This window comes from Euleptes europaea, chromosome 1, assembly GCF_029931775.1.
Source record: "Euleptes europaea isolate rEulEur1 chromosome 1, rEulEur1.hap1, whole genome shotgun sequence".
Taxonomy (NCBI): domain Eukaryota; kingdom Metazoa; phylum Chordata; class Lepidosauria; order Squamata; family Sphaerodactylidae; genus Euleptes; species Euleptes europaea.
This window is the reverse complement of record NC_079312.1, coordinates 100,442,350-100,465,452: the sequence shown is the minus strand read 5'-3', so window position 1 is coordinate 100,465,452 and position 23,103 is coordinate 100,442,350. Positions and strand designations below refer to the sequence as shown.

General features: G+C 43.8%; 1 protein-coding gene across 1 annotated transcript in view; it reads right to left on the bottom strand.

Annotated features, from left to right (window-relative positions):
* Positions 1–15,088: 15,088 nt before the first annotated feature.
* The window catches only part of STK32A (serine/threonine kinase 32A), a 103,776-nt gene continuing 95,761 nt past the window's right edge, over positions 15,089–23,103 (bottom strand). Inside the window, exons 9-12 of the mRNA XM_056860809.1 lie at positions 22,527–22,652; positions 21,115–21,243; positions 17,393–17,457; positions 15,089–15,408 (exon numbers count right to left, since the gene is read on the bottom strand). Coding sequence (XP_056716787.1) covers positions 15,315–15,408; positions 17,393–17,457; positions 21,115–21,243; positions 22,527–22,652 — 414 coding nt within the window. The 3' untranslated portion in view covers positions 15,089–15,314. The remainder of the gene's footprint in view (positions 15,409–17,392; positions 17,458–21,114; positions 21,244–22,526; positions 22,653–23,103) is intronic.

Below are 23,103 nucleotides of genomic sequence, written 5' to 3'. Positions count from 1 at the left end.
CGTCTGAACTTGTTTTCACATTTTAAAAAAACAGATAATTAATCAAAGTTGTAGTGAGCATTTCTTTTAGCCTTGTTGAGACACGCAGTGATCCTTTAAGGTTCCTTCCTCTGCTCCATGAATTCTGGAAGGGGTGCTAACTAAGGCTTTTTGAGTCTGCACAATTCTCTGACATTCAGGACATGCCCCATGGTAATTTTGAATGTGGGCATAGTGCACCACAGCCCTCATGAAGCCCACACACTTGTAATATACCCATGCCAGCCCATTGCCATTTATCCCTGGGGATTCCCAGTTGTGGGACCAGCATGAGCCATGCAGCCTACAAAGTGGATTCGTGATGCATTTGATTTCATGCTATATAATCGATTGGACTGGCTCCCCAAGGAGATAAAAATGTAAATGTGCCACCACAGGCATCAAACCCGGTAACATGAAGAATGTGCAACTAGATAACAGTTCTAGCAATCTTAGGCCTGACTTATTCAACAAACATTATTCACGCGCTTACAATTCCCTGGATTCTGATTCTTGTTCTGAACCCTGGTATCTGAGGTTGGGAGGGACAGGCAGAAAGCCTGCCACAAGCTGGCACCCCCTACATCATTTGCTGAAATTAAAAAAAGATTCTCCCCCTGCACAAAATGTTGGGGGAGAGGTCTTGGGGGTCCACTTAGGCATAGCCTTAAGGCTTGTTTATTTTCTGGAGAGCTTGAGATTTACTTGGAGGGTGCTGACTGGTTTCCAGGGGTCCCTGTGGCATGGTTCGCTCAGGAATTGAGCTGTTTTACAGATGGTAGCTTCAAGTTTTGTGACTGATATCTTTGTTGTACTTCCATTTTGCCACAAGGTGGGGCCAAATTCCCAAAATACAGGGCCATAACTCCTATTGTGATCTATAAGGGTGGTTAGGTATATGTAAAAAATAGTGAAAACAATTTTTTAAAGGATTGGTTGCCTTCTGAACATTAGTTCAGAAACCAAATAAAAAACTTCATCTCAAATAGATGATTGATTGACAGTCAGAAATCTGTTCTCAACAGACAGCTGGATACTGTTTATTTCTAAGGCCTGGTTCCAATGAAAGAAAGCAAAGCACATGTTCTCGCGTGTTTGTTAGATAGTATGCCTTTCTCCACAATGGGTACCCATGGCAGTTTATGACAGCAGACTCCCCTTTTCCATTTTGTCCTTACAGCAAGAATTATGTGAGATAGCTTAGGCTGATGGAGCGACTGGCCCAAGGTTACCCAGTGAGTTTCCATGACAGAGTGGGAATTTGAACCTGGGTCTTCCAGATCCTTTGGCCAGATTAGTATGCCCAGCACGATTAGACATTTCACATGTCCTTCAGGAAACTTATTGGTGTATCTTCATACCTTCAATTTCCTTAACAGCATTTGTGCAGTCGGGAAAGAAGGCAGCATGGTATAGCCCTTGTCTAGATCTTGGTAGCTAAGCAGGGTTGGCCTTGGCTAGTACTTGGACAGGAGACCACCAAAAAATACTAGGGTTGCTATGCAGAGGAAGGCAATGGCAAACCACCTGTGCCTTGAAATCTCCATAAGGGATTTCCATAAGTTGGCTGTGACTTCATGGCACTTTACACACACACATGCACACACACATCTGTGCAGTCATTCTATCAGCTAATCAATGAGTTACCTGTTCAGATGATGAAAATATTGACTGCTGTCTGCTTTACCAGTTGGATCATCCGGTGCAAATCTCCAGGTTTAATTTTATCATACAGATATTGGTGCTCTAATTGTTTACAAGCACAAAATAGTCTGAAATACATTACTTTTTTTTTTTTTTTTTTTTGTAAAAAGGTAAAGGTTCCCTGTGTAAGCACCAGGTCATTCCTGACCAATGGGGTGACGTCACATCCCGACGTTTACTAGGCAGACTTTGCTTTATGGGGTGGTTTGCCAGTGCCTTCCCCAGTCATCTTCCCTTTACCCCCAGCAAGCCGGGTACTCGTTTTACTGACCTCGGAAGGATGGAAGGCTGAGTCAACCTTGAGCCGGCTACCTGAAACCAACTTCTGTTGGGATCGAACTCAGGTCATGAGCAGAGCTTGGTCTGCAGTATTGCAGCTTACCACTCTGTGCCACAGGGCTTCTTTTTTTGTACACATATCTGTATACTAGCACTTGGTAGATAGCAGAGACAAGGTCTTAAGAGAAGGTAAATCAATTGTTCTGATGAAATATGGGTAATGGTCATGACAGTCTAGATCCAGGAATCTTGTCATTCTCCAAAGAAGTAGATATTTGGGGCTTTGAGATTGTTTGTAATTTTTAGCACCATTCAGGGCAGAACTAGATGCTTGGCAAGGCCCAGCCGACATACCTTTAGCAGCAACCTTGTGTCTCCTTTTCTCTGTAATGTTTAGCAGTGTAGAATGTGTTATGTTGTGTTTTGAGTTCCTCTGTCCTCACAAATAGTAGCCAATGGTGAGGAAACATAAAAATGTTACCTGGGGAAAAGATGCAGTTTCTACCTCAATAAGAAGGTAAACTTAAATACCACCACTGCCATTTCTTTCCTGTGATTTACTTGGAAATTAAAATCACTGGTGAATAGCTCTATTATATCTCATATTCTGAACTGAGGCAAGGATGGTGGTTCAAAGCTTGACAGAGACCTAAAGGACAACCAGTTCTTGGAACCAAAAGAGATGCAAAAGGGCAGGAGGTTGGAGAGAGAACCTACATTGAACAGCTGGCTGCATTAGTAAGCTGATGTAGCCATCCTCAAAATGAGTCCATCTAGTGATAAGAGTAAAAAGATTCTTAATTCTCTTCTGAGGCTAGGGCATCTTGAAGCTGTGGGTGTTTACTAATGCTCTCCGGGGAGACAGGACCAAACTTTACTTTCTGTCTCCTCTTGGCGGGAAACAGCCCTCAGCTTCCCACTTTCCATCCTGCCTTAGAGGGGAGAGCAGTGTATTTGCACAGCTCTGTGCTAGGTGTTAGTGTTAGCTATTATTTCTTTCTACAAAACTTACCTGTCCTTCCTTATCCTTTACCTTACTCTAATCCTCCATCTGTTCTTTCAGCTCCTTCTCTAACCTACTTTCTTTTCTTTTTTTCTTTTTTTAAATAAATTTTTTATTATTTTCCCAAGATTGTTAATCACAACGTTAATCATAACAAAGATATAAACAGTAAAGAGTAATAACAGATAGGTAGCTTTGTTAAAAATATATGTATATAATCAAAATTTGAACTTCCCCTACGTCTCCCTTCATCTTGCAATAAATTTGTAATCTCTTTTGCATAAAATCCTAATCCTAATACTATTGTTAATATTTATTAATCTCTTTAGCATTGTATTTTCCATAGCAGAACAAAAAAGAAAGATTTTTTTAAAAAATTAATAATATCATATAAAAGAGAGAAAAAAAGAAATGAAAAGAAAAGAAAAAGAAATAGTAAATCTCCCTAATAGATGGATTAGTATAATAAAAAGCCTTTAATTATTTCTATTAAAAATTAATTATTTTGTAAATCCTCCATTTCTCCCTAACACTCATTTAATACATATGATTTTTCTAGTAAATTGATATCATATGTAGTTCTGTTGCCATTATAGCCAATCCTTTTAACCAGTTGCTTTTCAAACTTAACCAGTAGAGAAACAAGACTCTTTTAAATTAGTCTCTTTGTCCTGAATTTCCAGCATTTTTTTTTCCACATTAGCAATAATTGATGAAGGGCATCCTTGGAAATTGTTGGTGAAATCTCTTCTGCAGATGGACCATAGTAGAACCATGTTGCATTATCTTCCATCCCATCAAAAAAGGAAATCCTGACAGTCCCAATTTTTCTACTCCTCAAGTCCTCCAGACAGCTGTTGAAAAGTTCATCAGGCAGATCCAGGTAGAAAAGGTCAAAATCAGTCACTTTGGAAAGTTCATCAGACAGGTCCAGGTTGCAAAAGTCAAGATCAGTCGCTTTCAAATCCATTATTATGAGATGGGCTGCTGCAGATTGCTTTTTATAATTCCTCATTTCTTTTGCAGGATTCTTCTGTTCTTCGTCTCTCTTGTCAGCTAGAGATCCCTGTGGTGTCTCCTCTGATCTCATTGTAATAAGTTGGGTTTTTATGCCTTTAACATCTTCTAGGATGATGTCCAGTTTTTGATTAAGGCATTGAAATGAAGTATTCATCAAAGCCGAGAGTTGTTCCGTATGTTTAAGCAAATATTCCATGGTTGCACTTATTCCTGTTAAAGCTCAGTTAATAAAATCCAGGCATTCCAGTGTAATAAGTAACAAGGAGATACTGCAGGAATCAAAATCGTAAACCTTCCGTCTTCTTTGTAGTCAGGAACTTGGGAGTCATTTGTTAGTTACACACTGATGCCACACTTCCGATTCCAAGTTCTCTGACTCTCTCGCGATGATAAGTTGTTTCCAGGAAGGACGTGGCAGGAAGGCTTTATTTAGTTAGAAAGACTGCCCTTCGGGGTGGGGGGGATTTCCACTCATCCCTCCCCTTAATACGTGAAAGTTCCTGATTGGTAACTGAAGCGTCTTTCAGAAGTTAGTTGTTATGTCTTCCCACTGATCAAATTGATAAGGTTCCTGCCGGGTTATCTGATCTTCTCTTGTTTTTAAAGAGTCATTTAGTCATTGAGTGGGGAGATACAGATTCAACAGATAAACTTAGCAATTTCCTGGGACTTCCAAATCCAGGTAAAACAAAAGAGTTCTTTCAAACTTACTCAGATTTCAGAAGAGTAGGTATTTTTACTTCTGTATAGTTGCCAGATGTTGATAGATAGGGGAGAGCGAAGCCAAAATTCCAGAGACGTCTTCGGCGATTTATTGCTCCTTAGCGGGCAGGACTGCTACTGAGTCTCCAAGTCGTAAATCTTAGAGAATTCAGGAGTCTAACCGCACTTCGAGGCTGCAGATTTCCTGATACCTGTTCCACTCTTTAGGAATCGGGGGGGGGGGCACGTTTGCACCCCTATTTACGACGTTCTTGGTTCCCCTCTGGGAGCCCCCGGGGAGATGACTGCTCCGCTCCGCTGCCCTAACGGAAGTTCCTTCTCTAACCTCCTTTCTGTTCCCGTTCTCCTCCCCTTCTCCTTTGGGCGGGCAAAATGGCGGATGGGAGACAGGCAAGAGGACGATCTCCTCTCTGTGGAGGATTGCAAAAGCGGGGCTGGTCCAATCTGCCCGCTAGGATATCGAGGCTCCCAACGGCCGCTCTCGCGGACCCTTGGAGGAGAGAAGCCCGCGAGAGCTTTGTAAGATGGGCGAGGAGGTGGAGGCGGCCAGCGGCAAAGGAAAAAAGGCGCGAAATACCGCGCCTCTGCCAGAAGCCGTAAAAAAGAAAAAGCAAGTCTCAGAGCCAATTATTTCTCTTAAAAAGGTCGGGAATTTGTTACAAATGGCCACCGGCAGGAAGGGTAAAGTAAGGCTCTCTGCTTCGGCAGCTCCCTTCCCCGCGCCAAAGCCTCCTCCTCCACTGTTTATGGTCCCTTCTCCGCTTCCAGAGTCGGCTGCAGAAGCTCAGGTTAATATAGACGCAGTGGCGGCAATTTTGAATCCCTCTCTACCAGAGCAGTCTGGAGTTGGGAACCCAGCCACCCTTGAACAAGTCTCTGTGTTGTTCAACACTGCCTTAGAACGTCAATGGCAATTTATGCAGTCTATGCTGCCCTGCTTCCAGTACCCCAATACAGGGCAACAATGGAGTTCTGCGGGCAGTTCTTCCTCCCCTCAAACTCCCAGGGTTGCTGAGGATGCAGTGTTTGTGGGGAGGCTAGTTCTTCTCAGTCTGCCCCTAGACTGTGGCCCACTAAAGCAGCCATGAAGTTGCGCCCTGCAAAGGTCCCTAACCCCCAGCAGGATCCTCCCTCTCCTCCTCTTGACTCAGATGACTGAATCAGAGGAAGGAGAGCTTGATTCCGATGAGGATATCCTATCACTGAAGAACAACAGCCCAGACTTTTTTCCGCCAAGGATTTCCAGGGACTTCTGGCCAGAGCCTTAGTTGCTCTTGATCTTAATAAGGAGACAGAGTTAGTAGAGGAACGTCAACCTATGTTAAAGAAAGGAGTTAAAGAATGTTTACCCAGAGGCTCAGAATAACACTGTCCCCTTCCCTGGGTTTTTCCAAAAAGCTGTTAAATCGGAATGGGAGAGCCCTGCCTCTAACAGACAATTCCAAGCTAATCTAAGAAAGCTTTATAGATTGGCCCCTCATGCCATGGATCTCTTGAAGATTCCCTTAGTTGAGGCCCCAGTGGTAGACATTAAAAACCCCGGCCTAGTCTCTGAGGATGGGGGTGGTTCCATTAGAGACCACCTAGACAGGAAAACAGAGTTCCTCACTCATAAGGCCCATGAGGCTGTAGCTTTGGCCATTCAGGCCAGTGCCACTACTACAATTTTCGCCAGAGCATCCACTATATGGATGAGAAAACTTATCCAACTGATCTCGGAAGACAACCGCAGGGTTACTGTTGGTTTGGACCGAGTTTTCAAGGCGATCTCACTCATGGCTGATGCCTCCCTTGACTCCATGTCTTTTTCTGTCAGTTCTATTGCATCCCTCTCCGCCATCAGAAGGGCCCTATGGCTAAGTCCTTGGCAGGTGATTTTAATGGCCTATTCCCTACAGGGCGGTCGCCTGTTTGGTGAGAAATTAGACAACATATTAGTCGAGACCAGGGATAAGAAAAAGGCACTCCCTAAACAAGTAAGAAAGGACAATAGGGGACCTTCATACCCATCCTTTTGTCCTTACAGACCAACTCCCAGATATAGAAGGGGCTCCTGGTCTAATAATAGAGGCTCCTTTCGCAGAGGGGGGAAGTTTCAGAAACAAGGGCAATTCAGAACAGAAAATGGGGACAAGTTTTCCAAAACCAATCCCCAGTGATGCCAACATGTTACAGGTGGGGGGGGGGAGGCTACAACACTTTCTGCATCGATGGCTAGCCTCAAACCTGGACAAATGGGTCCTAAGGGTCGTTTCCACCAGGTATCTCATAATGTTCTCAAGGATCCCCTTAGATCGTTTCGTTCAGTCTCCCGTGTCACTGAAAAAGGAAAAATACCTAAGAATCATAAGGGTGATCCAACACCTTTACAACATAAAGGCCATAGAGCAGGTGCCCCCAGAGGAGGTTGGGCTGGGCGTATATTCAATTTTTTTCACAGTCCCAAAACGCAACGGAGACTGGAGGGCTATTCTAGACTTGAAATATGTCAACAGAATAGTTCCAAAACATTTTCGTATGGAGACCCTCGGATCTATAGTGGAGTCTCTCAGACCACACACATACATGACCGCTGTTGACCTCACAGAGGCCTATTTACACATTCCTATAGATTTAACGCATAGAAGGTTTCTCTGCACGCGCACAAACACTATAAATTCTGGGCCCTCCCCTTCGGTCTGGCTTCTGCCCCGCGCATTTTTACCAAAGTCTTGGTGACTGTCATGGCCACCTTAAGGCAGGAGGGAGTCCAGGTACACCCGTACCTGGACGACATCCTCATATGCGCGCATTCCCAAAACCAGTCCTTACAACATACGGAGAGAGTCATACAGGTCCTGGAGGAACATGGTTACTTGGTAAACTCAGCAAAAAGTTCCTTAGTTCCCTCCAAAGTTATGTTACACCTTGGGGTGGTCATAGATTTGACCACAAATATCCTGTCATTACCACAGGAGAGGATAGACAAGATCTCCAGAATATCCAGGGCCATCTCAAAGACCAGGTCAGCCCGACTCATGCTCCTTGCAAAGCTAAAGGGACTCATGGTATCCTGCATAGCAATCGTGCCATGGGACTGCTTTCATTCCAGGCCTCTTCAGTGGCTCCTACGCCCATATCAAAGGGACATAACCCGAAAATTAGACAGGCCTGGTGGTACTGCACCAGCAACCTATGTCAGGCTACGCAATATCTGCACGAGGAACCAGTCCAGATCTTCATGGATGCCGGACTGGGGGGCCACCCTGCAAAACCAAATAGCGCAGGGACGCTGGCCTTCACAGGACAAGAGATCACACGCCAACTTACTGGAGATCAGAGCCGTCAAACTGGCCTTGTTATACTTCAGCTCTGCCCTGCTGAACCGCCACGTCCTTGTCAGAACGAACAATATAGCCACAAAGGCTCATCTGAACAAACGGGGGCTCAAAATTCTCAGCCCTCCACAAAGAGACCGAGCTGATTTTCCAGTGGGCCCAGAACAACATCAGGTCCATCCGAGTGGAGCACATAAAGGGATCACTCAATGTGCAGGCAGACTGGCTGAGCCGCCAGACGTTAGACAAGGGCGAGTGGTCCATCACCCAGGAGGCCTTCCAAGGAATCTCTAGCAGATTCGGATCCCCAGTAATAGATCTCTTCGCCTCGGCAAGCAATTCCAAACTTCCGAGATTCGGCTCCAAGTACTTCCACCCAAAAGTGGAGATGATCGACGCGCTTCTGACCCCCTGGCCCAAGGGGATGCTATATGCATTCCCTACCCATCCTCCCCAGGGAATTCAGGAAAATACAGCAGGAAAGGGCCAGGGTTCTTCTTGTGGCTCCTTATTAGCCCCGCAGACGGTTCGTCACCCTGAAACAACTATCCATACAAGAGCATTGGAGGATCCCTCCGGAACTGGCCTCCCTCCAACAGGGTCCCTTCCTTCACCAAGACCCCCTATGGTTCTGTTTAACCGTATGGAACTTGAGCGGGGACATCTAGAGTACGGCTATTCTTCTGAAGTCATAAATACCATCACTGAGGCTAGAAGGCCTGCAACAAGGCGCATATACGGCACCTCTTGGAAGGCCTTCATTCGGTGGTGCCGTAGAAAGGTGTCTCCACTCAATCCTGGAGTTGGGAAACTCCTAGAATTTTTACAAGAAGGAGTTCAAATGAACCTCTCTGCGGCCATGTTGAGATGACAAATTGCAACCATTACCACAGTCATCCCAACGATTGAAGGTTTGCCCACATCTAGACACTGCAACATTCTAGCCTTTCTAAAAGGAGTAGCACAATTGAAACCTCCGACCATCCATCGCTTTCCTATGTGGAACGTTAATCTGGGCCTCTACGGATGGTTCCTTTGAAGTATCTGAGAATGACGGTTCTGTTTTTAATGACTATTACTTCGGCCCGAAGAGTATCCGAACTGAGAGCTCTTTCCATCCGCAAAGGACTATGTACTACCTTTCATAAGGACAAAGTTGTGCTACGACCAGATCCCACCTTCCTCCCGAAGGTGAATTCCTCATTCCATAGGGCACAAGAGCTCAATTTACCATCTTTCTGTCCCAAGCCGTCATGCCAGAAAGAACAATGGCATACCCTGGACATGCGCAGGGCTCTGCGCATTTTCATGGACAGAACCACAGAGATCAGAAAATTGGACGCTATATTCAGTGCCATCTCTAATCTGAATAAAGTTCAGAAGATGTGGGCGGCAGCTATCAGCTACACCCTGAAGCTCTGCATCACTGAGGCATACAAAGTGAAACCCCAATTCTAGACGGTATCACTGCTCATTCTTTGCACAGTGCCGCCACCACAGCGGCATTTGACAAACAGGCACCAGTAGACTAGATCTGTAGGGCTGCAACCTGGTCTAATTTTTCCACATTTATTAAACATTATAAGATCAATACCTGGGCGTCAGCTCATGCGGCCTTTGGCCGCAGGGTTCTGCAGCACATAGTGGAATAAACAGTTTTCCTTTCCCATCTGGGTCGAAGCTCTTGCACGTCCCACATCTTCAAGATGCCCTAGCCTCAGAAGAAAACGGAGCCTTGATTACTCACCGTGAAGGCTCCTTCTGTTGTGAGGCGACAGGCATCTTGCCCACCCAGTCAAACATAAGATTACGCTATATGCATTATAGGACACACACAGTGGTTTGGGTTATTTAATTCCCTTAGTTTTTCTTATAGGGAGTTCAGTTTTATCAGGCTGTATTCTTATCCTGACTTTATCCAGTTTCTATTAATACTAATTATATTGTTGGAAGTTTTTTGTTCCTCTTTACCTTGTGCTGGAGTTTTTTGGCTTGGCGAGTCTGAAAGTGGGAAGCCGAGGGCTGTTTCCCGCCAAGAGAAGACAGGAAGTAAAGTTTGGTCCTGCTTCCCCGGAGGGCATTGGTAAACACCCACAGCTTCAAGATGCCTGTCGCCTCATAACAGAAGGAGCCTTCACGGTGAGTAATCAAGGCTCCATTTTCCACTGGCAGCTGTGTCTACCCTACAGCCACATTTCAAGTTACGTTTACATAAAGTACAACTCAGTCAAGAGAAACTATTTGATTTCTTCTTTAGCAACCTGAGCTTGTAATACTGGCATAAAACCAATTCATGTGTAGTGTTATCAAAACTGGCTGTAGCCGTGAGAAAGCAAAGCTGTGTATGTAAAACAGCGATTGCAGATCGGCTGATGTGCCTGCACATGTTATTTTGCACACAGCTGTGCAGTGTGTAGTAAAACTCGTCCTGTAGTATTCATTAACCTGCCATATATTTCTGATTGCTTTTGGCATTACCTAGTTGCCAGCCTTGATGTCTGGCAGGCTAGAGAATGTCTCAGTCAGTTTCCAGTTTGATCCACAAATCAGTTACTCTTGCTTTATCAGGGATGAAAAATGGCAGCGGGAGGCTTCTGTTCTATCTAGGATGCTGTTGTATATGCGCTCTTAGCAGCTGCAAGGTGAATCACAACTGTTGACTTTTTAATTGTCCAGATCACAACTGGGGGTTGGGGGAGAACATTTTATTCCTGTCTTGAGATGCCTTCCCATTGTGAAAATTAAAATTGGTTAATGTGTGCGTGTATATGTGTATATATGTAGGGAATAAATATAGGGAAATCTAATCTTATTTTCTAGCAAGCCTATCAGGATGTGTAGATTGAGTAGTGCAGTGCAGTGCAAGCCTTTTCAGTTCAGCCTCTTCTATAACAAAATATCTCTTTAGTGCATGGCAAATACTCTGGTTTTCTTGCACTTCCAAGATGCTGCATAAGAGCATGTATTGATGCACGGATGGATGCTACGTAAGAACATATCTTGTGTCCTATATTTATTTATTTAGATATTTATATCCTGCTTTTCTCCCCAAAGCAGCTTATGTCATCACTCCTTCATTTTATATTCGGGTTGTCTTAAGAAAAACTGTTCCTTTTGGTTATTACAATAGAAACAGCTGGTCTTCTAAACGATCTCATATTTCTACTGTTACTCCACCATGTTAGGTGCTGTGCAGAATCTAGAAGTCAGTCTCTCTGGGCAGTGACTATAGTCCATACTGGATGTAGAGGTTGGGCTGCTTCTGGCAGGAATGCAATAGGGCATAATCAGCAGTAGAGGTTGGCAGGGTGGCTAATGCATCTCCCTTCAATCAACAAACAAGATGCATCTGCCTTAAGCCAACTAGGCACAGCTACCACCAAAAGCCCACTATGCTGTTTATATTTTGAGTTTCCCTTTCGGCAGAGTGATTGCTGGTAAAATAACAGCCCTTCTGCACACTTTGACCTTGCAGAATTTCCCCCTTTGTCTGCCGCTCTGACTGACTGGACAAACAAGCTGACTTTGCCAAACTAACAGGAATGGTGATATTTAAATTTAAAAAAAACTTGCTGTAGCTTGGTGGCCCTATATAAGTAATTAAAAACTCTTTTAAGAAACTAACAAATCGATTGTATTCTTTTGAAAAAAAGAAAAGGAGCACATGCAGCAAGTCTCATAAAAAGTTTAATAGACTATTTAGGAAACAGAAGAGAAAAACTGTTTCTGTTATGTATTTTAACTAAACCTGATAAAACTATTAACCACTTGTCACTAGTATCCATGCTCTTACAGTCTATTCTTCATGCTCCATTTTGGTTCAAGAGAGAAGAATGTAGTAGCCAACCTCCAATTGAGGGGAAAAAGATAAATTTAGCTTCTGGTGAGCAGATAGCTGGTCTGTGTTACCACTGCACCTGTGCACAGGTGCTCCGTTCCTCTAACAATGCTCTGAAGCGTGCTGGATGGAAGTTCACTACTCAGAACTTTTCCTGGAAGATTATTGCTCAAAGGTAACCAGAGGGCAAAAGTACACCCATAAACCCTGTAATCCGTTTAACAAATCATTTATAATTTTTTGTCGAACATCCTATGGTAGCAGTACCAAAATAGCCAGCAGTATATGCCCTTTTAAATCCAAAGATTGTCCGTTGTTGATCACTCTGAAAATGAATATTGGGCCTTGGATCCTGGCCTAAGCATGGTATAAATCACTTTGGGATATAAATTGGACATGAGGCTTTCTACACAAGTTTATTATACATTAAATGCACAGTGGAACACCGAGGCATCCTCCCCGCCCCGCCCCCCCCATGCCAACTGTTGGGAAACACATTTTCCAGCACTCAGACAGTAGTGTGGTGTAGCAGGCCTGTTGTGCTAGCAAGTGCTGTGCGGAATTTAACTGCATGTCTTGGGAACCTACTTGGTATCGCTGGTGATGCAATAAGGTACTTTCAGCTGGTACAGGTAGAACACTTGACACTACCATTCAAATAGGGTAGCTCTCATGCAGCCTTTTGAAAAAAGCAAACACTGACAAATCTCTTCCCTATCCAGTACCTGTTTTGTGAAACCTTCCCCACCCCCCTTTCTTCCAATTACCTGGCTTCCCAGAGCTATCTGCCGGAAGCAGGCTGTCCCTTTCACACATCACTCCAATGGAACTGGAGTGAAACTGCTACATTTACACAGTGCTAAGGCTTACAAGGTAGTATCTGATAAGTGGGATAGAAACTGTTAAAGAATGTAGGTATTTTTCTTGATATTGTAAAGTAATAAGGACCAATTTATTTGTTATAATATTTGAAAACTATGGATCTCTCTTGATTTGGGCAACTGCCAGGTAAGAAACAATATGTGTATGTTCAGCTGTCCTGTCTATAATCTCTGCATCAACAGAGAACAGCTGATGCCAGTACCGTCAACTAGGTGTCCCTGCAATACGGGATAGACAAAGTACAGCACAGTTTGAAAAAAATCAATTCAGATAGTCATCTGTGATAGTAACTATGTCAGGACTGAAGAAAGACCATCTTTTCGACAGGACGACACTGTCCTATGATGAACTCTAGTGATATTCCTGCTTACAAGGCTGTGGTAGAGATTCAGATGAAACATCTCTATAAAGCAGCACCTTTTCTTGAGTATAATGATCACAACAGCTGTTAGTGGCACTGTCAAAGTTGCAGTTACCTTTCCAAAACAATTTCAGCTGTTTTGGGGAGAATTCTACAGGAATCTTGTCTCTTTTTGGAATGATTACCTCTCAAGAGGACTATTGCCATTTAGCCTGAACTCGGGAGTGAGTTATTAAAACAGTGACAGAATGTTTACCTCAAAACTAAACTGACAATTATTTTCTGCATACATAAAGAATGGAGTGTGATGCGGTCAACAGGATTTAGCGAATAAATCTCTATTTACTGTAATACCCAAGACAGCTATTCTACTTTAGTGTCCAGTAATGTGGTTTATTTATTTTTTAAAGGGGGCTTATCACCCTGTTCCTCCATTGCAGATACTTTTTAGTGCATACAGATGAACTACACATTCCAGAAGTGAATACAGGAGAAGCCTTTGGCAGTAGAAGGTTTGCAGTAAGCCTGCAGAAAAGTCTGGATTGCTTGCTAGGTTATACAAATGAACAAAGACTCCATGACCACCTTCAAAATTGTGCCCAGCATCTTTTAATTACTATTAAGGCAGAGTTAAACACATCTGTGAAACACTCCTCTTAATTTTAATGGGAAGGGCTTAACTCTCCCTTTGAAGACAGTGGGACTTTAAAATAATGCCTGCTAGTTTCTGAGAAAGTTCATTACATCGTAATGAACACACTTGAAAATGAAAGGCCATTTGTTACCATTTGATTTAGGTTAGCTCTAGAGGTGAACAATTATTTACCTCCATTTTAACTAGAGTTACAAATGCCTTGGAGAAGAATCCATTTTGAAATTCTGGCTTTGTTTCCATGTCGATAGTGTAAGAAGAGATTCAAAGAGCTGAGAGGGTGGGGCTAATGATAGCTACAGACTATATTTCCCTACAAGTAGCAGTCTTAATAATGTGAGGCATACCTATTGCTCGATAACTCTCACACCACACCTTAGTCTTTTGGCAGCCCCTAAGAAATCTGAATTTATATTGACTCAAATGGCTAAGGCTACAAAGCTACATATAACACTTAACAACATGGAAAATAAAGAACAGACCTTATGGTCACCAACCACACAACATCAACCTTTAGCAGGTAACCTGAGTAAACAGCACTCTGGTTTTTTCCTAGTAGTCGCCCTTATTTAAAAATGTTTATAATCATTCCTCCTGTCCAATATAATGGCTGAAGTAGGCTACTGAGCTTGCTGGTGCGTTCCATCTATAAGCAGGTCTTAGTGGTAGACCTTATAGAGTTATGTATTATATAAATTAAGTCACAATAAATCTGTCCGGCTTCAAGGTGCCCAAAAACCTCTGTTGTTCTTTGCTACAGCAGACTAATGAGGCTCAACTACCTTTCTGGAATTTGTTATACCCTGATAATTGATTTGCTTTCTCACATAGCAAAGATTAATTCAGTGCAACCGCAGGCAGAGGATGTGAGTCCGGCCTTAGAATTGCTATTTATTACATATATTGTCAATATTGAAAGAGCCTATAACAAAAGAGTGCTTCTTTTTGTACATTTTTAGGTGGTGCATTGAATATAAGCCATAGGACAGAGCAGTTGCTATTACTAACAACATTCAGTATTGCCACTGAAATCTACTGCACTGTGTTTGTGCAATTGTGGTACTAGCCCTTCGTTCTGAAACATCAGTTAAAATATGCAGCCACCCAATAAGCAAACCCTTAATATAGACATTATGTTTTCCTATGAGCACTTGACTGGATCTGATGTCAGTATCTCAATGCCTTGCCGAAAGAAATGCTACATAAAGGAAATATAAAATTGACCTTCCACCATTTTGTGTACTTTTTTTTGGGGGGGGGACCATTCTTTGCTGTCTGTGATCAATTTAAAAAAATTAGAAAAGGCATAAAAAGAAAATCTGTGCCTTATTTACTGAGGCAAGATACTAGAGCTTAACTCCTTACGGCAGAAGGAGACACTCAGCTTCAGGTTTGGAAGGCTCAGTGCAAGACATCTGCCTTGACATGGTAGCAGCTTTTGATTTGAGCTCCATGAAGTAGCTAAGGTGCAAACCAGGACCTTCAAAAGTATCACCAGAGCTGAAGCTAAATCGATTTCACAGATTATTATTCTGGTCGTCTTCTTCCTGGTCGTCTTTGGTTTGCACCAATGTCAGGTTCTCTTGCATTTCATTATGTTGTTTCCTCATCCTAAGAAAGAAAAGGAAGAGAAACTGGTCCGTAATGATGCAACAGTGAGATCCAGCAACTTATGAGTCTCCTATTTGCCATCTGTGTTATCACTATATCTAACTATCAACATGGCCAAATCTGTGGATACTTTCATCCAGAGACTGCAGCTGTGAGTTTTTGCCATCAAGTCACAGCTGACTCATGGTGGCCCCTTAGGGTTTTCAAGGCAAGAGACATTCAGAGGTGGTTTGTCATTGCCTGCCTCTACGTAGCAACCCTGGACGTCCTTGGTGGTCTCCCATCAAAGTACTAACTAGGGTTGACCCTGCTTAATTTCTGAGATCTGATGAGCCCCAGGTTTGCAGAAAAATCTGAAATATTTAAAAAAATTGGGGAATGAATAACCCCTCCAAATAATAGAAGCAGTACCTGTACCTTTAAGAAAGGAGATCCAAGTGGTATTTATGGAGGTAGCTAGGCAACCACAACAGTAATGCCAGTTGCTTGGTTTCTGTCAGTAAAAGGAAGATAGATGGGAGAGGGTTCCTTCCAGGTCTGTTCGGCCTTTAAAGGAAGACTCATCCCAGCTAAGCCAGGCATTGGGTGACTTGCTACTACGTGACTTACATGAATCACTCAGACCTGGCTGCTTGCTACTGTTCAACAACGGCCACCCCACAAACTTTAGTGTGATGTAGTGCATAGTTTCAGAGTAAGATCTGGGAGACGCAGGCTTGAATCCCGACTCTGCTGCAGAAGCTCACTGGGTAATCACATTCTCAGCCTAATCTACATCACAGAGTTGTTGTGAAGATAAAATAGAGGAGAATGATGCCAGCTGCTGTGGGTCCCCATCACGGAGAAAGGTGGGGTATAAATGAAGGAAATAATAAATGTAGTAGATGGGGGGCAGATAAAAGTTGGTGGGTGGGAAAGACAGAAGGAAGCAGGGAAAGCTGAGGATATAGGGGCTGCCAGGAGGAGGAAAAGAGGAAATAGTGTGGGAAGGGGAATACAGGGGAAAGTAAGTCCCCATCCCCAGCAAGTCCTTGATGGCTCCCCATTGCGTAACTGGGCCCAGCCCATTGGCTGACACTACACTATTGGGTGCAACTGTTCAGTTTCCCAGGGAGAGGCTGCAAAAAAGAAGGAAGGAAGGTAGGAAAGCTGAAGACGGGAGCAGATAAAGGTAGACTGGCTGCAGATGGGAAGGAGAGAAGGAAGCAGGAAAAGGGTAGAGGCTATTGGGGCTCTCAGGGAAGCAAAGCAAGAAATAGTTGCGGGGGGAATGAGATGCCCCCACAAGTCCTTGCCTTTCCCCACATGTACTATTAATTTCCAGTACATACTGTCTTATCTCTTAATACAGCACCATATTTACTAGCACTGTAGAGATGTAGCCACAACACCCAGTGTTTTCTAGAAAACTCTGATACAACTACACTGCCCCTGGGCTAAAAAATGGTGAGGAAATTCCTGCCACTATAATATTGCCAAATTATCCAAAAGTAGGGCTAAGTCATCGCTAGGCAAGACTACATGTGCAGTGATGGACTCTCAAGGCGCAAGGGGAATGAGCGGGCTACCTTTTCCAAAAGTCTCTACAAGAACAGATTATTTCTGCTCATATAACTTCTACCTTTCATTGCTAGTGAAAAATCACTCTTTAACTATATAATTCCTTCCCCAAAGGACACACAAGCCCACTTTTTTCATGCCTTATTTTTATTGTGTGAATAGTCTTCACAATTTCAATGTGGCAGGACTGACTTCTTTGGTGAAGTTGTCTGGTTTTGGCTTTAAAATTCATACATTTCAGCCGTGAACCAGTTAAAAGCTATGAACACTTCCTAATCTTCAGTACTTCCCTATAGGCCATGCCAACCTCATCTCTTATTTATCTGAGGAACACTAATCGGACTTCATTATAACTAGAGAGTCTTATTGACATGGTATAGCACACTTGCCAAGACAAAGTCTACTTTTTCAGGTCAATACTTACTTTTCTCTGTTGAAAATGATGAAGTCCCTTTGGAGTGACTCCAGGTTTTTCTGAAGGTGGTAAGCCTGTCATTATGGAAGAAAAAAAATATCAGATTAGAAATCTTCAGTACAGCATATGGCTCAGGAAGGCATTTAAGGTCCCATAATAAAGGTTTTACTGGCAAATAGAGAAGCGACAGAAAAATCAAGGTGCACTGATAACTGACCTAGGGGTATAATGTCCTTTCTCCTCCACCACCAGATTCCTACTTACCTCTGAAATTTAGCTGTACTGATGACAGTGAATGGTCCTAGAATTCACTTGTGTCCCTAATAACAAGAGGCAGGTATGAGGGGTGTTGCTAGGCTGCCAGCAATTAGTTTCTGGAGCTAGTACAGCCTATAGAGTTAAAGACGGCAATCTCAGTAAATGTGGCAAAAACAGAGGATGCTCTAGTAAATCCTTTCAGGAAAATCACTAGATTCTGGAATATCTTCCCTTTGTCTCAATGCAAGGTGAATAAAGATAAATTACTATTATCTGTTTCATCCTGAAAGGGAAGAAGAGCATGGTGCCACATTTATCTGGGGAAACAGAGGGATGGTAAAATTCTCACCTTCTGGCAGAATACAGATTAATTATTGTTTAGACACACATCATGATGAGCTGCTCCTTCCCAAACACTTGTCAATGTGCAGCCACACCCTGACTTGGATAGCCCAGGCTAGCCTGATCTCATCGGATATCAGAACCTAAGCTGGGTCGACCCTGGCTAGTATTTGGATCGGAGACCTCCAAGGAATACCAGGGTCGTGATGCGAAAGTGGGCCATGGCAAATCACCTCTGAAGGTCTCTTGCCTTGAAAACCTCAACAGGGGTCTCCATAAGTCAGACGTGACTTGACAGCAAAAAATAATGTAGCCACAGTTTTCCACGTTATCCCAGCCCAAGCGCTTGGGCCACTTCATATGCTACAAGCAGTGCCATGGAAACCACTGTCATGTGGCTGCTGAACCCACGTGATCACAAGAGTGGAGGTGGTGACAGGACTCCTTCCCATTCCAGCTTTCCCAGTTGCAGGCAGCACAGCAACACATGAACCATCCCCAAGAGCATGGCAGCTGTGAACGCTAGGTATCACACACGCCTTCAGTAAGTCTCACATTGACAGTCTTATCTACAAAACAGCTCTAAAAATAAGGCTCAAAAATACCATAATTGGTGTTTTGAACATCAGAGAAAGTTGTGTGGAGAGGAACGGGTACAAAATGCGGTTGGAGTGTTTGTGCGTGTGTGTTTGTTCCCAGTGCTGCTGCAGTCATCTTGCTTGTGGGCTTCATAGATTCACCTGGTTGGCCACTGTGTGAATAGATTGCTGGACTGAGGAAGGGCTGTGGCTCAGTGGTGGAGCATCTGCTTGGCATGCAGAAGGTCCCTGCTTCAATCCCCGGCATCTCCAGTTAAAGGCAAGTAGGTAAGGTGAAAGACCTTAGCCTGAGACCCTGGAGAGCCGCTGCCAATCTGAGTAGACAATACTGACTTTGATGGACCAAGGGTCTGATTCAGTATAAGGCAACTTCATGTGTCCATGTGACTTGATGGACCTTGGTCTGATCCAGCATGGCTCTTCTTATGTTCTTAAGTATGTATTTAACTACCTTCTGTCATTTACTCCCAGTATTCTAATTTAGAGTGGGAGCCTCACAGGGGTAGGGGGCCTGTCCTGTTCATCTGTCATGGCTGTGGCTTACTTTCAGTTCTTAGAATAAGACTTCTAATCAAAAACCCTCAGGGGTGTCAGGCGCAAAAAGTGTACCGTGTTAAAAAAAAAAATCAGTGCAACATGTTAATACAAGCACTTTCAAAGTTCTATGGGAGGACAAATCAGTTCACCCACAGTTCAATCATTTTAGTCCATTGAAAATGGACATTAGAAGTAAACCAATTTCATAATGAGATCTTTTCCAATCAGGAGCCAAATATAACCTGACCTTAAAAAAAAAAAAAAAAAAGTTCCAAGGCCAGCTGACAACGTTACTGATGCTAATGTGAAAGCTGCTTTCATTCGCTTCAGGGAGGCTAAAATCCATGAGGAACCCACCTGCCATTAAGATTCCCTTTATTTATTTGCGGTATTTATAGTCTAGCTTTTTACACTGAGCCCCAGGGCAGATTGCACAGTGGAAGTCAGTAGGATGGGACACACAGTCATTGGGATGGGACATCCAATGAGCAATACAGCAGCTCCAGTATTTGGCTATCATTTTATAGTATGGGCACAGAGCAAATTATCATATTGGGCTATCTCACTATGGTAGAATCTAGATTTTTAGATGCTGGTTCAAAGACTCCACAGTTTCTCATAACACATCAGTTTCATAAATACTGAAATTCCATGTTCTCTTTTTCTATCTTTGTTCTTTATAGCGACCATATTGCCTGTCCCCCTCACTGGGATCATCCGTGTTGCCTGCTTTTTCAAGGATATGCTCCTGGAATAGCTGATGCAGTCTGTACCTCCACTTGTGGGTTGATGTGCGAGACTGTTATCTCATTAAAGAGGCATTATTTGTACCCCCTGAAAAATCCCACAGGGATCCACTCATCACCTCCATCTGACTGGTGAAGGATGAAAGAATGAGCCTAGAGAAAAACACTTGGATGGTTGCCATGCAAACAGCAAGATGCTGCAAGGGCAGCACAAGTGTTTGTTTCGGTTCTCACCACCTTTCAAAACACGGGAAACTCCGTGAAGCAACAATACAACACTCACAGTTTGTCTACAGTAGGAGAGGAGAGTAAAAACCCTGGTTTCTTGTTCAGGCCACACACATAACACAAAGCTAACACCAAGGCTGGGAAGTATCATTATAGCCATAAACTGGCTGCCCCCATGTAGATGAGCAGGTTCAGATAGGGGAAATTCTTCTGCAGACCCGGAGAACCAAAAGGGAGGGTTTAAATCCCTCCTAAACAGAGAGGAACATTGTGAGCCTACTGTGAGCAGGAGAGAGGAGCCAGTCAAATGGAGCTATGGGAGAGTCCACTGTGGGCACCAACCCTGCCACCATGCCTCTCCTCTGTAGGCAGGCAGGTGGGCAGTGGAGTGGGAGGCGCTGCTGCCCTTCCCACCACTGACAGCCCTGCCTCTGCTGCCTCTCCTCTGTGGGCAAGGAATGAGTGGGACCCACCCCGCCCCCCTGCCACCCGCTCCGCCACTGAAATGGTACCGCTGGAAGCAGGTGGGGGAGGCAGACCTGGAGCTGCTGCTGCTCACCCACACCACTGGTAAGACTGCCAACACTACCTCCGCCAACGTTACCTCTTCTCTGCAGGCAGGCAGTGGGAGTGGGATTCACCACCAAACCCCACTGTGTGGACCAGGTAGAAAGGCGGAGGAGGGGGCAGCAGTGCTGCAGGTGGGCAGGCTGACTGGGAAGTGGATGGCTTGGTGGGCAAGCAGGGGGGGAAGGATGGGATTTACCCTCACATACGGTTATCTCGTGGGCCGTGCTTGTCTTGCCTACTTGCTTGCACTTCCGGAGAACTGCCACAAAGATCAGTGTGATTGCACCTGATAAGCAGTCTGACCATCTCCACCTTTTCAAAGTAAAATCACAAGGTGACCACTAATGAGGCTGAAAGATGTTACGATGTTGGCACCTTTAATTGGTAAGAAGTCCACTGGAATGCACAAAGGGAATGGAAGACAAAAAAAAACGATTGGAAGCTGTCTCACCTCCATAGAATCATCTTTACTGCTTTCCTTTTCCTTCTTGGCCAAGCGTTTCTTTTTCTTATGAAGTGGCTTCGACTCCAGGATCATTTCTTCCAGTTCAAAAGTTGGGTCACAGTTCAACTTGCCTTTCTATAAAAGGGTAGAGAGAACATTCTAACACAACAGAGGCTGATTAAGCATGCTCACTTTGTGTGTGTGTGTAAGGTGCCGTCAAGTCGCAGCCAATTTATGGCGACCCCTTTTGGGGTTTTCATGGCAAGAGACTAACAGAGGTGGTTTGCCAGTGCCTTCCTCTGCACAGCAGCCCTGGTATTCCTTGGTGGTCTCCCATCCAAATACTAACCAGGGCTGACCCTGCTTAGCTTCTGAGATCTGACGAGATCAGGCTAGCCTCTTTATTCCCCGTTTCAGCCAGGATCAAAGCAGCCTGGGTGGGGAAAACTGTATGCATTGGCTTGAATGATCAGTGAATAAACTGTGTGCAAATCGGAGGAATGAATACAGAAAAGCAGTCTCCCAAGTTCAAATCAAGTCCCACCCCTTTAATTGCTGGTCTGTGATTGGCTCACCTCGTGAGAGAATATTTCCTTCCCCCCAGACCCAACTGCCACATAAAAAAGCATTTTAAGTTTAAAAAACAATAAATGGAGCTATTTGAAAGGGGGGGGGCGAAATCCAAGCCTTGTTTTAAAAAAGCCTTTCTTTCTCCCAGAAAGAGCTCCCAGGAAGCAGGAAGCAATTGAATCCCTGCCTCTTTACACACTTCTTCTTGATTGGCTGTGAGAGAAGCCAATCTTTGCTGCTTCCCTTGTATGGCTATCAGCAAACAGAACAGAAGAGGGGTTTGGAAAGGGGGGGGAGGAAGCTCAACGCAAGGAAAGTGTATGCACGCTCTCAGAATCTGGTATGAGCTAGGAAAGACTGTTTGACTCAGGCAAGACGAGGAATGGGAAAAGCCGAGTTCTTTTAAGGTTGAAATGGGGTTGAGCCAAAAAGGAATGAGGTAACGTGCATTTTCAAAAACTTGATCCTGGCTGAAACGGAACGAAGGAGGCTAAACCAACCATGCATAACTGACCAGAGTGTGGCTTCCAGTGTGGTTCACACCCCTAACCCTGGAATGAACCCTTCCCTAAAAGGGACGAACTTTTAGCGAACATCGCTACTAGAGAATGAGTAGTCACTGAATCTTTCATATCGGAGACTAGGACTCCCCATATTTTCTATTTAGAAGTCCCCTTCAGGAGGTTATATAACCTATAAACTCTCTTTCTACTACGATATGGAATTCCCACCAACATATCCTAAACAGCATTCAAGATTTTCTATACCAAAAGGCACTATAGATGTTCATCACCATCATCTATGGCTTCTTAAATTAAAAACAGCAGCAGCATAATAGATTGTCTTACGGTAGGAATGAATCCAGGCATTATTCTCTTTTGTAAAACTGCATCCCAGTTGATATCAGACAAATAAGAAACGTCTTGGATATCACTCAGTTGAGAAAACCGTTCATCTGGATTTACTTCCATCAACTAGAAATGGTAATTAATCAGCATTATAAACATGATAAAAATGGGGGGGGGTCAAAATGGAAGAGAACATAAAAGATATTTACAATAATTAGGAAATCGGACAGGATATATACAGAGCCTTGGATGATCTAAACCCCAGTCCAGTTTAAAATGAGCTGTAATTAATCTCCGTTGAAATGACTGAAACACTGCTAGCTTACTCCATTAGTACGAGTGGGACTGACAGTGCAACCCTGTGCAGAATTACTCCAGTCTTTGAAATCAATTAACTTAGACTGGAGTAACTCTGTATAGGATGGCACTATGAGTCATGACTAATTAGCTGGATTGTGACCCATGTAAGCCCACCATGCAAGAAATCTAATTTTGTATCCTTCTTTTAAAAGATAATGGAGTTTCCAGGAACATGAAAAGTAGTTATCCAACTTTTCCGTAAAATACTGTATAAGAG